The sequence below is a fragment of the Micropterus salmoides genome, unplaced genomic scaffold (genome assembly GCF_014851395.1).
Source record: "Micropterus salmoides isolate LMB-PRFRI ecotype aquatic unplaced genomic scaffold, ASM1485139v1 Ms_hic_scaffold_326, whole genome shotgun sequence".
Lineage (NCBI taxonomy): Eukaryota > Metazoa > Chordata > Actinopteri > Centrarchiformes > Centrarchidae > Micropterus > Micropterus salmoides.
Genome location: NW_024042551.1, coordinates 1 through 16,764, shown reverse-complemented (window position 1 = coordinate 16,764; position 16,764 = coordinate 1). Strand labels below are relative to the sequence as shown.

At 43.7% G+C, this 16,764-nt stretch overlaps 1 protein-coding gene across 1 annotated transcript; it reads left to right on the top strand.

Annotated features, from left to right (window-relative positions):
* Positions 1-854: 854 nt before the first annotated feature.
* Positions 855-16,761, top strand: gas2l1 (growth arrest-specific 2 like 1; the record flags this gene model as incomplete). Its single annotated transcript, XM_038694640.1, has 4 exons — positions 855-2,085; positions 10,953-11,060; positions 15,718-15,814; positions 16,472-16,761. Coding segments are annotated over exons 1-4 (1,197 nt in total), but the record flags the coding sequence as incomplete, so codon positions are not given.
* Between the last annotated feature and the right edge of the window lie 3 nt (positions 16,762-16,764).

Below are 16,764 nucleotides of genomic sequence, written 5' to 3'. Positions count from 1 at the left end.
CCACTATCCTGCACCAACAGCAGCCTTGTGATCTTGTGCAGTATACTACTTTGCCTGTTTACATCCTGCTTGACTGGACTTGATAACACTGTCCACCCACTGGATCTCTCTCACTGTCTCCCTTCATAATCCCAAATCTCCTGCTGTCTCAGGGGTTTACAGGCTCTCTGCTCCCAGGTGTGACATCTTTGATTCGGGCAGTGCCTCCTACACATCCAACAAACCACACATTCATTACAAAAGGTACAAGGCTGTAAAAGCTCAGCTAACATAGCATAGAGTCTTCATCACATCCTTTTAACCACTGGTGAGACTGTACAGTTGGAATTTCTTGTGCTAAGCAGAGTTGGTGTCTCATGATGCTGAGATGCAAGCGTTTATCACTTGAGGCTACTGGGTAAAGAGACCACACAAAGACTTCATTATTGAGGGACTAAGAAGCATGGTTATGTGTTCACCCAAAGGGGAGAGAAATCATAAGAAGTATATTTCTCATTTTCTCAGAGAGGGAAGAAAACTGCATACAATGCAACACCAAGGAGTTCAATCAATGCCCCTCACAGTCTCCACAGAAACGGACTAAAATAAGCTTTACAAGTATATGACTGGCTTTTGCAGTATCCTACAATAAGGGAGATATTTTTCTTTTCACTCTGCTACATTTATTGTCAGCTGTATAATAAATGAGTGCTTGCAGATTTTTCAACAGGCAATGCTGTGTTATAAATGAAACCAGCAGTATGTGAAGTAGCTGCTATTGACAAAGAGTGTGTGCTGAGTTGGTGATCATGGGGTTAAGTTTTCCTCCTCTGCCGGGCGTTGATCCCTCATAATGGGATGTGCCACCGAGTCGCTCTGCTGGTCTAAGCTACAGCAGGTCAACATATTCAGCGCGAGAGGCGGGCCTATCTGCAGGGAAGATGAACTGTGGACTCGGCGCTATTCTGTGGTAGTGATTTCATCGGCGGAGAGCTGAGGAGCCTCGGACAATACTTTTGGACATGGTGACACGTGGGTTTTTGTGGGTGAGAGGACCCGCCGGCCACCCGTTGGATTAACCGGTCGTCGCATGTGTCCCGGACTGCTCCTCTCTCACCTCGGGGACCCGGCGATGCGCTCTTTAAAGGAAACGGGTTTCGCAGAAACATCCGGAAAACGCATCCCGGCGCCACGGCCACTCCGCATCCCGATATGCCTCTGACAACACAAAGCCTGGTTTCAGGGAGCCCCGATGAGAAACCTCACATGCAAATCGGCATGGGCGCGTCAACACGTTTATTTCGCTATATGTTTATGCGGATGAGGCTTCGGAGCGCAGATGTACAATGAGACAATCGGGATTTATCAAGTAGACTTTATTAATAGGCTACATAATCAGACAATATGGCTGATCAGAGCAACATCCAGTCCGCCGCCTCCAAGAGTATCCGGCCTTTTAAATCCAGCGAAGAATACCTGTATGCCATGAAGGAGGATCTGGCTGAATGGTTGAATACCCTGTACGAACTAGATATTACTGCGGACACCTTTATGGATGGGCTGGGGACGGGCTGTGCCCTCTGTCGGCACGCCAACAACGTGAACCGCGCCGCGCAGGACTTCCAGCTGGAGTACCCGGAGGCTGCACAGTCCATGAAGGTGCCATCTAAAGATGTTGGCTTTCAGTCGCGCAACGTCGTCCCGGGCTCGTTCGTGGCGCGGGATAACGTGTCCAATTTCATCACCTGGTGCAGGCAGGAGCTCTGGATCAAGGACGTCCTCATGTTTGAGACCAACGACTTGGTGGAGAGATGCAACGAGAAGAATTTTGTTCTGTGCCTCCTTGAGGTGGCGCGACGTGGGTCCAAGTTTGGCATGTTGGCCCCCATGTTGATCCAGCTGGAGGAGGAGATCGAGGAGGAGATTCGGGACCAGGAGAGCCTGCGGATCGATGCAGGGGAGCCGGCTGAGCAAAGCCCGCCCAGCAGGTGTTTCAGTCGCAAGGAGAGCAGTCACAGTGTGGAGGATGAAGATGAACCTGAACCGGAGCCGTTCGTCTGGCAGCAGAAGAGGGTTTTATGTGACATGCGAAATTTGGATGAGTTGGTGAGTTGAAATGATAAAAACACAAGCAGTATATATTAGTAGGCTCTCCTGGTTCATAGTAGCATCCAGGTTTAACTCTGAATCACCCTAGAGGACACCATAAAACCCCCAAATGTGTCATAACTGCATCATTATTCATGTATGTCGTCATACTATGATCATTACACTGTCTATGAAGTTCATAGACGGTCATAGACGATAGAAGTAAATATCTAGTGTGTTTTGTCTGGTACTAAACAGTTTGTAGTGGGTGATAGAAGACCAATTTCTCCCAAAGTATAAATACACAGAAATGTGTCAAAAGTGAAGCACCCATCCTGAAAGTATCATGTCGATGCTATGAAGAAGGCAGGCCCCTACAGATTCCCTGTGGTGTGGGTGTGTGAGTAGCCTACATATATGCATAACTTTGTTTTAAGTTTTTGTTTTTTAAATTCTGGCTCACCTGAGGAGGGTCAGTTTGTGTTTGTCAGAAAAGTCACAGGTCAACTCAGTGACATTTCTCCTGCATTACCCAATAATAAATAATAATAATAACCCAATACAGCATCCTGAAGGCCAAGAAGATTCTTAATCTGTGCTATTTTTTTCTCTCAGCTTCTTGGCTAACACTTCTAATAAAGTCCCTTTTGGCCATTTCCTGTCCTGTGGAATTCCAACCATTCATACTTTTGTCACTTGTCCAGTTGAACTGGTTGGCCTTTGCCATGGCCTGCACACATGAGCACATAACAGAGGCAACGATCTTGTTAGGGCAGAGCTAATGAGCAGACAGGCCAGCTTGGGCTGTCAGTCGTGGGGGGGGGTTAATGTTTTCACTTTGATGAGAAGAACAATGTCCGTCTTTGGCACCAAGAGGTGTGAGGGACAGCAGAGGGGGAGGAGGGCAGACAGTCACACTCATGCTTGTCAGGCAGCAGAGCAGAGCGCCTCTAATGTGACATCCACAGATAGAAATAGGAGAGCATGTGGAAGAGGATGTGCGCTGTTCGTATTCCAGACTGTCTGAGTCCGCACATATGACTGCGTGCTGAGGATTATAAAAGCTGACTACATTTTGGGATGGAAAGATTGCAGGAAAGCTACAAGAGTGTATATGTGTCTTTCCTTTTCTGTCATCTGACTGACACATCCATCAGCACACACACAAACACACACACACACACACACACACACACACACACACACTGTACACAGTCTCATCTGTCGGACATTGACATTTGACTGATTTGGGAAGTGGCATTCCCAGTCATCTGTTCCAGCCTCCCTGTCAACCTTAGAAACCTGCTTGCATGTAAGCTGTACAGAACAGCCCACATCAGTAACATGAGGCTCTTCAAAGGAGAGACCACAGTGGAACAATGATGAGATGCCACAATATTAAAATAGTAGCCTACAGTATTATGAAGGGTACTTTACTGTGTTTCCACATCCTTTCTAACGGCTGCATCTGCTTGTGGTCAGTTTGTCATTTTGAGGCCCAGACTTTGTGTGAGACACGTTACCAACAAATAGTCTCTTCATTTCCTGCACTGTAGTATTTTTTACCAGGAAACTATCTAAATGAAATCCACATTTTTCTTTAAATAGTTCGATCAATATCTGCAAATTCAGCTACCCACTCAGTTCTTGCCTCAAGGCATCAGGCTTCTCTGTCCTCTATAACATCAGTGACAAGTTTATCCTGCAGAGAACTGGAGCACTTTTCTTTGTATTTCTGTCAGATTTAGTGGTAGAGATTAGTGTCTTGTTATTACTGGAAACCTCATTGCTAGTAGGCATGAGTATCTAACAGGGAGGATGAGGAAGAAAGTTAAAGGGCTTAGTTTCATTGGTCCACAGCTGTGACACCAGACTGTGTGTCTGCTACCCTCTTTCATGAGAGCAGGCAGAGGCGACTCCACTGCACCATCCAAGATGGCTTGTATTTAATGGGAGGATCTGGCTCATTTTTTAATGAATGAATATTTTTTATTTACTGATTTTTTCTCTGTGAATTTGATCTTTTATTCATGATGTGTTCATTTTGAAGCTCCTTTTAAAAAAAATACATAATTTATTAACCTATTCATATCCAATAACATTATGGCTGAAATGTTATCAATTAATTACCAGGCCATTAACTCCCACAGAGACGTGCACAGCAGCCTCACATGTTCAAACTGAAATGCTACAAATGCTCAGCTTCCACCTAGTTATCATAGTGTCTTTACAAAAACCTTTATGTGAGCCAACAGATGTTGAGGGGGAACATCTACCTACGGTCACTGTTTGTACACGAACCCAGGATGTTGTCATTACATGTATGCGCCACCATGATGCCTCAATCCAATTAAATCTCAAACAGAAAACGAGTGTATGCATGACCACCAAGCATTTTATACCTGTATTTATAGTAGAGCAGGTATGCAGGATCATATTTATTTATTATTCTATTATAAAAAAAGTCATATATCACTTTAACTTCAACTTTAAATTCTGGTGCACTATTTTATAGAAGTTCTGTCTTTGTTTCTTGTGCGTCTCACAGCATCTCAGTGAGATTTATACATTTAGCAGCTGTTTATCCTTCTATGTGTTGTGTGGTAGTTGGATGATCAAACTAATCTTCTTGTTGAGTTCAACACGACAATGCAAGTGTGGTGATAATAGGATTACAGGTCATTATTCTATTGAGTGTAACAGTGTGCATACAAACAGCAGGATCATTTTAAGTATAAGTCCCTTTAAGGACATCTGGTTATTAAATATTAACAGTAAAAATGTATCACCAAGTATTGTAAGTTATGATTTGTCATTTGTCAGTACATTCAGCTTATGTAACGTATGTGACTCAGTAAACTTGTGACTCACAAACAAACATGCATTCACACCAGCTACCTGAGGATACAATAGTTATTTAATCTTAGGAAAGCTGCTGTCTGTCCAGTTAACTTTCCTGGTTACAACACACCTCCATGTAAATACTGTGTCTCCCACTGATCTGCCAATATGTACGTCATTACTCATCTCACTGTAGACAGCTTTCCAGTCTCAAGTTGAGGAAGTGACCGGCGTCTCATTTCCTTCGTCAGTTAGTCAGTAGAGTCAGTGATACTTGTGAGTCTAAATGTGCCACCTGGAAGCCTCCAGCTGGTTTACATCGCTATATGTCCACATACATTTTATCTTTTCATTTTATCTTTTATCTTCTAAGGGATTTTCTCTTCTACATAGGGATTACAAAGAATGATCTAATTCTTAGTTTTGAGATGCAAACTGACATTCATTTCATAATTGAAATTACACCTACTGACCCTTTAATATACCCTGTAATTGTTCACATGTTTACTGCATGCATAGGCATATATACAGTAACATATTTCAGCTTATGAACAAGAGACCATAGGATTGGCACAACCTTTGTCGTTGTCCTTCATCTTTCCTTCTTCTTGCTCACTAAACTGGTTCATGTGTCGTCTCACCCCAGGCTTCAACATTCAGCCCATGTTTAGTTCATATATGTGCAACCCCCCCCCCCCCCCATTCCCATCCCCCACCCGTCTCCTCTAGAGATGATAAAGCAAAGAGCACAACAGTATGTCTTATTGGCGGTATTGAAGAAGAGTAGACAGGCGCTGCTGTTGACAGCAAGGTAATCAAAGGCTGACATCTCAATCAAAGACTTTTGGATTGAGACACCAGCAGAGCAAAGGGGAAGGGCAATAAATAGAGGCAATGCCTGCATGGACAGCCTGATCCATTAACCTTATGGTCCAATTGCTGCATTCAGGGAATAAAAAAGGGGGCGTAGACAACAGATAGTGTGCCTAGAGTGACTTTACTGTATACTCTGTTAAACCTGACTGGAATGGATGTACTCTGGGAGGGAGAGCTACAGTAGAGAGGGAGTCAGAGTGAAAGAGAAAAGTAGGTCATCATGCTCTTCATTGGGTCACACTGATACGCTTTGCTGAGAGAGCGTGGCATCCTTCAGTGTTTCTCCCTCCTGTGTCACATGCACTCATGTTTTTAGGGCTTTCATTTTTTAAAGGTTTTATTTTTACCCTCTAGACTCTGCACAGCAACAATTCAGACCAGAACTCACTCTTCAGCCCTATTTTCCATGCAGCAGGGTGCATGTGGAAACAGCTGATTCTGCACTTTGCATATTGCCCGCTTCATACCTTCATTGCAGCGTTTGATGCATCACCTGAGGGTTTGCATGATTATCATTTAATTGGGTGTTCAGCTGAATAAGCTTTTATCTGTGTGAGTAGTCTGGATATTTTCCTCACCTGCCTGCAGCCTCCTCAAGCTGGTTTCAGGTGAAGACTGTCCTCAGTAGGACATCAATCCCTCTAATTTCTGCTGACACAAGGAGATGTGCTGAGTGTTCTTGAGCCTCATCAAAACAAACCGGCAAATGACTTAGACACTGGCCTGGTATTTAACTTCCTGCACTGGGCGATTACACTGCTATTTGACTGAAGCAGATGAACAACAGAGTTATTCACTTTGCAGTACTTGATGTCCATTAGATTGCCCTATCCTCCCACCCCCCAGTGAGCAGTTTGTCATGTGGCCAGAAGATAGGCATCGATTTTCAGAGAATGGTTTCCTTGAAGCAGTGGATGACGCCTACCTTAGAACAAGTATGATTATATTTTTCACCCTGTTCAAACACACAACACAGGTTATAGAATGGAGGCATGTTTATTATTATTGTAACTGCTAAAGGAATAGTTTGACATTTTGTGAAATATTGTTATTGGCTTTCTTGTTGGGAGTTAGATGAGAAGCTTGATATCTCTCACAGTAGATATGAAGCTACAGCCATGAGGTTAGCTTAGCATTAAGACTTGAAATGTCTAGCCTGGCTCTGGCCAAAGAACAAACAAAATCTAAAACTCACTAATTGACATGTTATATCTCAGTAAAAAAAAAGACAAAACAGTGTTTTATTAGAGTCTGGGAGCGGTACATTCCCGGAGTCTGAGTCTGAGTCTGTTCCTGGAAAATAAATAGTCTGCCATTTAACCCCCCATATGATGGCAAATATTTGTTTTCAAACAAGCTGTTTGTGTTAAAAATGGATCTGAAGATTTGCTGGTATAGGCTGGCTAAGCTAGCTGTTTACCCTTTATCCAGTCTTTGTGCTAAGCTAAGCTAACTGGCTAACTGTAAGAGTGATATCAATCTTCTAACTCTTAGCCAGGTAGAAAATATGACTATTTCCCAAAATGTTATTGCTTTAATCCATTCTTTGTTTAGATTCAATGCCAAACATATAACCATAACTTACTATTTTATTCTGTCAGACGTTACCAACATTCAGTGATATACCTGACCCTGGGGCATTTATCCAAGTGTTTTTCTGTCTCATCTCTAGACACCTTTCTTTTGGTCTTGCCTGTTGGACCAGCATGCTAATAATCTCTAAATACACAAGTTATCTCTGGAGTTTGTCCTCTCAGGCTACATGTCTGACATTATTATCGCGAATGTAGTCATTTGTGACCTCCCAGCACCCCCGCCTCCCAGGTTGTGAAAAGAGATCATTTTGTGCGAAGGAGGCTGTTTCATGTTTATGAGATTTTGCATGGTTGTCCAGAGAGGAGTCATTTATACGGGCTGTCAGGCCAGTTGTTTGATAGAGGATATACTCTGATATGTAGCTGTTTTCTGTGTGCGTTCACAGGCTTTAGGAATGCTTACTGTGGGTGGTGGAGCAATAATCCCAATCAAGTTTCAAAAAATCTCCCTACTGCTAAACAGGCTCCCCAGGGGCAGAGTCTTTGTGTCTATCTGATGGTGAAGTTTCTAGTCTTGACAGGAGATCCTCAAGGCAATAAGATGAGCTAAGAGAAGAGTCTTGTTGTCATTTTTTTAATTCACCTTGAAAGTTCTGTATGTGCTGTACCATATATCCTATCTTGAATATATATTTAACCCAATTTTCTTTACCTTTTGAAAGTACCATGTATTTTGTCATAAACCACCCAATGTACGTTTGTCTCTCTGGCGGCACAGATGTCAGATCCTGGAAACACCCTTGTAAATTCCAGCTGAGTGAGTTGTTGCAATGTTCAGTTTGTATAGTTGGTGTTTGGCAGTAATGATCTTTTTGCATAGCAATCACAAAAGGAGCTAGTTACAGCAGGCCAGCACTCCCATGTTTGATGACTGCACTAGTACAAACTGTGTGGTCATACATTGCTTGTTGACTCACGAGGATAACTGACAAATATTCAAATGGATTTGTAGCTTCTCAGCGTACAGTAATGACATTTGGATCTCCGTCGGAAAACCTGAACCACAAAATCAGAAAACCAAAACTATATTTTGTGTCTACACATAACAACAACTAATAAATTCAAATAACAAGAAAGCAAATGTATATTAAAAGTAAAACAATATTGGCAACCCTTATACATTCCTTTGTTATGATACCATTATGTTAAGCTAGGGCATTAGTGTAGCATGTTGGTCCACATTTCAAATCAGTAAAGCGTAAGGAAATTGGGAATAAAACCTAAACATCTTTATCTCTCCCCCACCCATTTCCTCTCGTCATCCCCAGGGTTTGCTCAGCTCTCCGTCTCTGCCTATATCTCCCATGAATGGCCCTTCAGATGTTTGCAGGTCAGGAAGGAAAGGAATGAGGTTGTTGACTCACACTGAGCAGATATGACTCGATCTGAGCAGTGAGGAATATGTACTGTAGATGTTCTTTACACGAAACTGCTTGGAGACAAACCCGGCTGCTCAATTCAAATGGCATGCCCTCAGCAGTCTCTTAATAATGAAAGTGGTTCTCTTTCTGTTCATGCCAAAACATCTCTGCATTCCTATCCTAAGATTGATACAGCAGATTCCCAGTATAGGGGCGTGCTGTGGATTGTTCAGTTGCTGTTCGTTTTTCTCTCTTTTCCTTCTCAAACATCTGCAGCTCTTGCTGAAAGAGTCTCTCGCGACCCACATGCATCCATAATTCATCCTTCAGTTTTTCGTAGTGTCTCAGCTCCACTTCCGCATGTTTCCTGCGTGACCTTGTGTCTCTCCTCCCCTTCCATCTCACTGTGTGTGTGTGTGTGTGTGATAATAGCATGTGACGGCGTGCGAGTTTTGGTTTCAGTGTGTGAGTGTACACATTGTTGACAGAGCAAAGACATGGGAAGCGCACACATTTCATGCCAGAGGTTCCACAGAATAAATATTTCAACTGTCAGTCCTGCTATTGATTAGGTTGTTATTAAAACACTTCATGGTTGGGCTATGTATCCTGCTCAGTGTTTTATCTGGGACACAGTGTGCGTGTCCTTCACCTTCCCTCTGGAGCAAAACGTATGACCTCAGCTGAACAGCATTGGGGGAGGTTTTGGTGCGAGAGAAAGGCTTTACTATAGCAAGAATGAAAAAAAAGAAGGCAAACTGTACAGTAATAAAAGGGAAGTGTAAGGATATGTGTGTGTCTGTTGCCATAGTAATCTTTCCATTAACTCACTGGCTAGGGTTTTTCCAAGCAGGGCTCGTCCACCTACTGACTGAACGAAAGATGAAGTGGAGAGAAAGAGAGGGAGAGAGCAGATGTAGAAATGTAAGCAAAACAAAGAAAGCAAAGATAAATATAGGCCGGGTCAGCTAGTGCACAGGCTGAAAATAAAGGCTGATGGACAACAAAGCAGATGAGAGAGAAAAGAAGAAATGACAGGAGCAGGTGAGAGGGAGGGGTGGGGGGAGAAGATGAGATGCTAAGGCTTAGTACTGATTCCACCCTCTTTAATTAGCATGGGAAAGAAAGAAGGGTGCTGTTTCAAGAAAATAACAAGGTGCCTCCTTAATCTTCTGAATACCCCATAATGTAGGTGTTAAAGGCCAACCCTCTCACACACACGCAAGCCATATCCTTTCTGCCCTGTACACAGCATGAAAGGTACTGTAAACAGCCAAAGGGTGGGAGCTCACAACCTGACATTTTCCTCCAACACGTCATTTGATCAATCAAATATCAATATAAGACACCCCTCCCCTTTGTAATAGCTGCCCTTGCAAGCAGAATTATGGGGCACTCATTCTTCTTTTCTTCTTGTGCTTTTCTCCGTCCACTTTACTTTCTCTCCCTCGTGGTCGACAAGTGCGCACACGCCTTTTGTCTGAGAGGGACGCCAAGGAAAACATCAAAGTTGGCCAATCCTGAGAGAGCCCAGGCCTGTGCAACACAGGCGGATCTCGCTCCACCCTGCAGTTGTGTCTGACTCCAGTTGCCTAATAAGCACCCCCAACCACAGCAAGGGCACGGGCTCTGACTCTCTCGATTCAAAACCCAGCTGGCAGCACAGGCCTGCTGACATCATCACCGGTCTGGTTTCCCAGCTCGTTCCCTCCTCAGTTTGTGATGTCACAACAAGCAACACAGTCACGTTCGTTAACAGCCGAGAGAGGGAGAGTACTCATTAGCGTGTCCACATATGTATTTGTGTTTTTGTGTCGCTTTGCGATGGTCTAAATGTTCTCGAGAGATGAGATGAGCCAGGGCTTCTTAATGTGGTAAGAGAGCAGGGCGGGGCACCCAGTAGGTGCTCAGAGGGAACGGTTGGCAGGAAGATACTCGCACACACTCTCAACACCCTCATATCCTCAGGCAGGCCAAGACTGCTCATTCCTCACACCATAAAACAGAGTTGTTGTGTTGTTGACACAGCACTCAGGACCAGCAGCATTTTGGTTGGTTACAGATTACTGGTTACAGATATATGACTAAACATGAGCTCATGTTGGAGCACTGACCTGACGAACAGAAAGGGATCACTGTGAGCTTCCTCACGGATGTGTGTGTCATGTTTTTCTGCTGTGGGTGTTGAACTGCTCTGTTTTGTTCTCCTCAGGTGCGTGAGATCCTGGGCCGGTGTTCCTGTCCAGCTCAGTTTCCCATGATTAAGGTGTCGGAGGGGAAGTACAAAGTGGGAGACTCCAGTGCATTGATCTTCATAAGGGTAGGCCCGCGCCACCATACACAGAGTTATCTGTCACTGTGGACAATGAGACATGTCTTTGTGTCTGAGTTTTTGGGATTAAGGTACACAGATAAACAGTAAAAAATAATTGTGCATCATATTGTCAATGAAAATGTTAAAGAATTAAAGAATAAAGGTTTCTGCACACTGTTAGGTAACTTGCACTTAATGGATAACTCTATTTTATTCCAACTTGCGTCTTATTTGAGTATTTCTTTCTAATCAATTCTAGTAATTGTAACATTATACAAACCATGTAAATTGCTGAGATCTGGGAACAAGGAATCATCACAACAAACAAGTAAGATAGGGCAAGAAAGACAACTATCAGACAGGTTTTAAACAAACCCACTAAGTTTGAAAGAAAGAAAAATTATTGGTACAATTATTAACTGTCTGTGGTAAACATCCTTCACAGTTTACAGAGCTCCTGATTTAACTTTGACAAAAAAAAATCCCACCCACCTCGATTTTGCTCTAAATTTTACCACCTTTGTGTTTGAATCATTGTCATGTGCATCTTGGTGGTTACCTGGTGTTATGAGGGATTCTTACCAACATTTCTGGTGTTCTCACTTTCAATTTTACTTACAGATAAAGCGGTTTATCTGAATAAACAGTCTAATTTATCTGACCACTTGTGTTTATAGACTAAGCCAAACTGTAGCCAAAACTACAAGAAAAGTCGACCTAAGTCGTAATAAATTATCCTTTCAGTCAGTTTTACACTACATGTTTAGCTGGATATATATAAGCTACTTTGGCACATAGCACAGAACAGAAGACAGTGAGGCCGGCAGTAATTGCATGCAACCATACGGTGCTGGCATATGGCATCATATGTTGCTTCAAGGACAATAAGGCTATGTAGCAACAGATAAACCACTCTCTCCCGTGTGAGTGTTTACAAGCTGCCTTCATCTGGCCCACTCCCAGAACTGTACTTTTTTCCACCGAGACACAATTAGAGCTTTAGGTCATTTCCTGAGTCGGCCCTTATCTTGGCTGTGGCCTGTTTCTGCTGGACTTTTTGTCTCAGTTTCAGTTTAAGAGCTTTAGCCACACCAGGCCTCACAGGACTGGGCAGGAAGGCTGGTGGATACCAAGGATTGATTTGGTCTCACTTACCTAAAATGTACACCGACCAGGTTAATGGTGTCTTTGGATGGCATTCCAAGTTGTATTAATTTACATTATAGGTCTATGTGACGGTCAGTAATGTCAATATTTTTTCACTGTGAGCGGCACCACTTGGTCCAGACAGGGACATATGATATACACTTTTTGGCACACCCCTGTCTGGGAATGAACTTTTTCTACGTTCACGGTGGGCTGTACATTTATGCAAGAAGCTACGTCTTCAAATGTATCGTGTTTTGAATTTACCAACTGTAATGGACTGAATAAAATGATGGGATTGCGAAGATGAGTTGAATTTTATATTTGACTTTTTTAAAAAGCGAGACCTATCCCTTACTTTGGACCGTTTACTTGTAGAAAAAAAATGCCCTCCACTTAATAGTGTAAAATATTGTACTGGGTTGGTACAAAAAGAATTAAAGATGCTGTGATCAAATTTTATACTTATAACATGACTTACATTAACAGAGTGATCATTTTCACACTAGTGTGTAGCCACCAATGCATACATTAGAAGTGGAATCAATTTCCAAATTTATGAAAACATAACTAAAGGGTTAATATTCCAGCCACTCTCTGTTGTCCATGACTTTACAAAAGGCCAACTTTATATGACACAATTAACACAATTATTTCTATTGTATGTGATAAATGAAGTCCTGAAACAGAGACAGGATTGTTCTCATTTACCGTGTGTGTCATAAACACACTTTTGTGATACATTATACATCAATCCTGCAAGGGAGGGCTGAAGTGTAAATTTAGAGGGAGAAAAAATTAAGACCCTTTGCTGCTCCCCCCCTCAAAAATTAGATCTCCCTCCCTTCAGCAAAAATAAAAATACACAACCCTCCTCCTTTTCTGACCTTTCCTCCCTCCTGATCATTTTCTTACAGTCCCTAAGATGTAGTGTGAAGTCCGTGGTCTATGGAAGCTCATGTCCACCTGCTGGAACAGCTATTTTAATATGACAGGCATATTTAAATGTGCCTCTTTGCAACGTGTGTGAGCCACTGACATGTCAGATTATCCCTTGTCAGCCACTGTCTCCGCCCACTCCTGATTCCTCACAGGGGATGACAGTGATTATGCATATGCCCAAGCAGCTACAAGTGCGGCCAACACACTTCCCTTGTTCTTCAGAGGGGAGGAAAGAAGCAGTAGCTTTGAAAGACAACAAACCCCTATTCATCTGACAAAGCTCTGACAAGGATCTCGTGCTGAACAAGGGGATGGAGTGGAGAAAGCGGCATATGAACACATGGGGGGAGTTAATAAGGCATCCTTGTCCCCGGGGAGGTCGTTCCCTAGAGGGTGGAGATGCCTTCAGTCATGGGCCACAACAGCTGAAATGAACCATGGGCTTAATTTTTTAACTCACTTGAAAGACATAACAAGAAATTGGTTCAACACACCCCCACAACGATGACAAGAAGACTCTCTATACGCTGTTGCCATAGAAACAAAGACCGGTGAAGACTGTGATACCCCTTCAGTGGTTGGGAAATCAGGCAGCTAAGCCACAGATCTGAAGTGGCACATGGTCCCAAAACATCTATTTAGCCTCAGCACGCTCCTCAGTATTGCTGCAGCATTATCTTTGAAATATGTAATGCACAATAAGCTTGCTGGATATGGTGTTTGTATTGCAATTTTAATCATTTACCTTCTGATTGTGCTGCAAGTTTAGACCCACAAATAAGTAGGTTGTGTTAGCTGTATAGTGTATCACTGATCTGCTGTTGTTTTTTTGTCACCTTTGTGAACAATGTTTAAAATATACAACGCTTTCTTCTGTCTCTGTGATCGCATTCTGTTGTTACATGACTACAAGACTATGAAGAAAGTAATTTTATGAGCTGACAGTCTGGAAATTAGTACTGTACAATTAGCATTTTAAGACCCTCAGTAACTCTCTTTATAGTCATGCAATTATCCCTCTCGAGTTACACAAAGATATTTGTTTATTTGGATTCCCAGTAGCTGGGAATGACGGCTACTCCTCCTCCACAGTTTAAAAACAATACCAGATTTATTATATAGAGATATGGAGCCGTCTAAATAAATCACAACAACACCTCTATTATAGTGTACTGTACACTGTGCAAAAACTAAAATAGGTCATCACAAAGAGAGTCAGATTTGACAGCAGATCTATTATGTAAACTGCTAAGACAAAGCAAAAGTATGTCTGTTGTGTTGAAAAAGGTCTATTCCTCCTGTTCCTGTTACAGCGTCATACCTCTACAGTATGTGGATCTCTCTTTGTGGATCTTTGTGATCTTTTGTGATGTGTATGTTTATACCAGGGGTGATGAAAATATGATATGAAACTCGTGCAGCCTGGCTTCTTACTGCTGGCGCATGATGGTCACACAGCATCACACAAACAGTAAACCTGTTACTGACATAAGGCCAGAGCAGTGGAGAGTAAGCAGTTTATACTCTCAGGTCTGATAGAGATAAGCAGATCAGCTGTTTTGACGGATTTGATGTAGTAGCGGAGCAAGGCCGATGAAAAGACTTGTAGTGGATTGGCCGGGGTTCTGTTAGAGAGAAGGTGGGGTCAGACTTTGGTGCACATACCATGTCTGTGGCCTCGCTCTGACCATGGTCAAGGGGCTGGGAATGAGGCGCTGTGCCACGTGTGATTTGGAGGAAATAAACTCTGTGCCAGCCCACACAGATGCACCATTATGGCTTTGCCCTGCCTGCCCTCTGAGACACGGGTACAACCTTTAAAACATGTGGCTGGCAGACACTGTTACACAACCCAAGGCAGGGGGATGCATCGACGGGGCTCTCGCATCAGTCAAATTGTGTTGCTTCAGTGAAGGCAGCTTCTGCCTGGAGGGAGTGAGGCTCTTTGGTCTGATCTTGTGGCTGTGTGTGCCTCAAAGAGCAGAGGAGAGTAGGAAGTGACATATCCACCAACCCCCCTCTGTTATGGCTGTCCAGGCCCCTTCTCCTGTCTACTCCTCTCCTCGATAACTGAAATCTCAGCTGAGGAGCAGGGAGGACAGCAGGGGGGTGAGTTGTTACCATGCTAATTCACCCTGCTAACCCTCTGAAAACACGGTGAAGCCAGCTGAGAGGCAAGAGAGAGAGGGAGAGAAAGAGGGAGAGAGAGATAAAAAAAATGTGTCTTTCACAGCACTTAGGCTGTTTATTGTGCTGCCATACTCTATCTAATTGTGAGTTGGCATGGCAATGAACAGCCCTCATAATGGCAGCATCTGGGGGTGATGGGGGAGAAAGAGGAGGTGTGGGGGAGGGAGAGGCAGGAGCATAGGCAGGGGTGCATCTAGATGTTATGTAACACTGGAGGCCTGGCCAGCCTTCAGCAAGCTGCCCCACTTGTGGAATTTGCATATCTACTGACTTGTGCAGTGTGTGTGGTAGTGCAGTAAAGGTTTAATCATTTCAGTAGTGCATGAATGTGTATGTTACTTTCTGCTCATCTATTCAAGCTTGCTTTTGTCTCTTCCTCCCTCAGGTCCTTCGTACTCATGTGATGGTGCGTGTTGGAGGGGGCTGGGATACATTGGAGCACTATTTGGACAAGCATGACCCGTGTCGCTGTGCTGCTTTTGGTGAGGTCACTTCCTATTCCCCTCCCTCACTCCATAATTCCTCTACTGGTAACTGATTCCACAAATCATCTGTGTAACAACATTTTTATATACAGTCTATGGTAGCAACTCATCTCAACACAAAACCTTTTTTGGTCGCACCTGTCCTAACCATTCAATTGTTTGCACTCCCTTTGATGAGAAGCACAAGTGATACATGCCTATAACTATGTTGGGTGAGACCCTCCTTATCCGTGGGTCCAAACTGCTGCTGAAGTGGTGATGTCAAGGGCCAAGCGTCTGGCCTGGACAGCTGACACTAGCTGAAATCATAATTGCTGTTACATTTCTAACCACAAGAGAGACCATTTTGGGGATCATAGAGTATTAAGTGAATACAGAAATAGGCGTGTTCTCCCTAAATGATTGGATCATCAGCATTTGTCTGGTCGGCTAGTACTGTTACTTTCACAAGTAAGGGCCCATCTCTCTGGCTCAGGGAAGCATTACAATATGTTATCTACTGCTGCTATCTAAGAGTTTGATGACATAGATGTGGTTAGGTATGATATATTTCTGCATCTCTAAATGCCTCATATCCCTGGTGGTTGTGCAGGCTGTCTAACAATGCTGGTTAGAGGTCTGTCTTAAACACTTGTTATCGATCTGTCTCCCCAGCCCACCGCTATCACCAGGCTAAAGCCAGTGGCCAAGGTCAGGGAGCCCATAGCAAGTCCTCGAGTGCCCACTCCTCCCGCTCCACTAGCCCAGGTCCACACTGGCGAAATGATGGCATCGCACCTTACAAACCTCCTGACAGGCGCTCGCTGGAGCCTCCCCCTGCTCCATGTTCCGCCTCCTCCTCCTCCTCTTCCTCCACTCGGCCCGGCCGCTCTCAGAACCCTTCTGGTTCCATGGAGCTCGACTCCGGTGCAGCACGTACTCTAGTCCCACGGCCGCCACGAGACCGC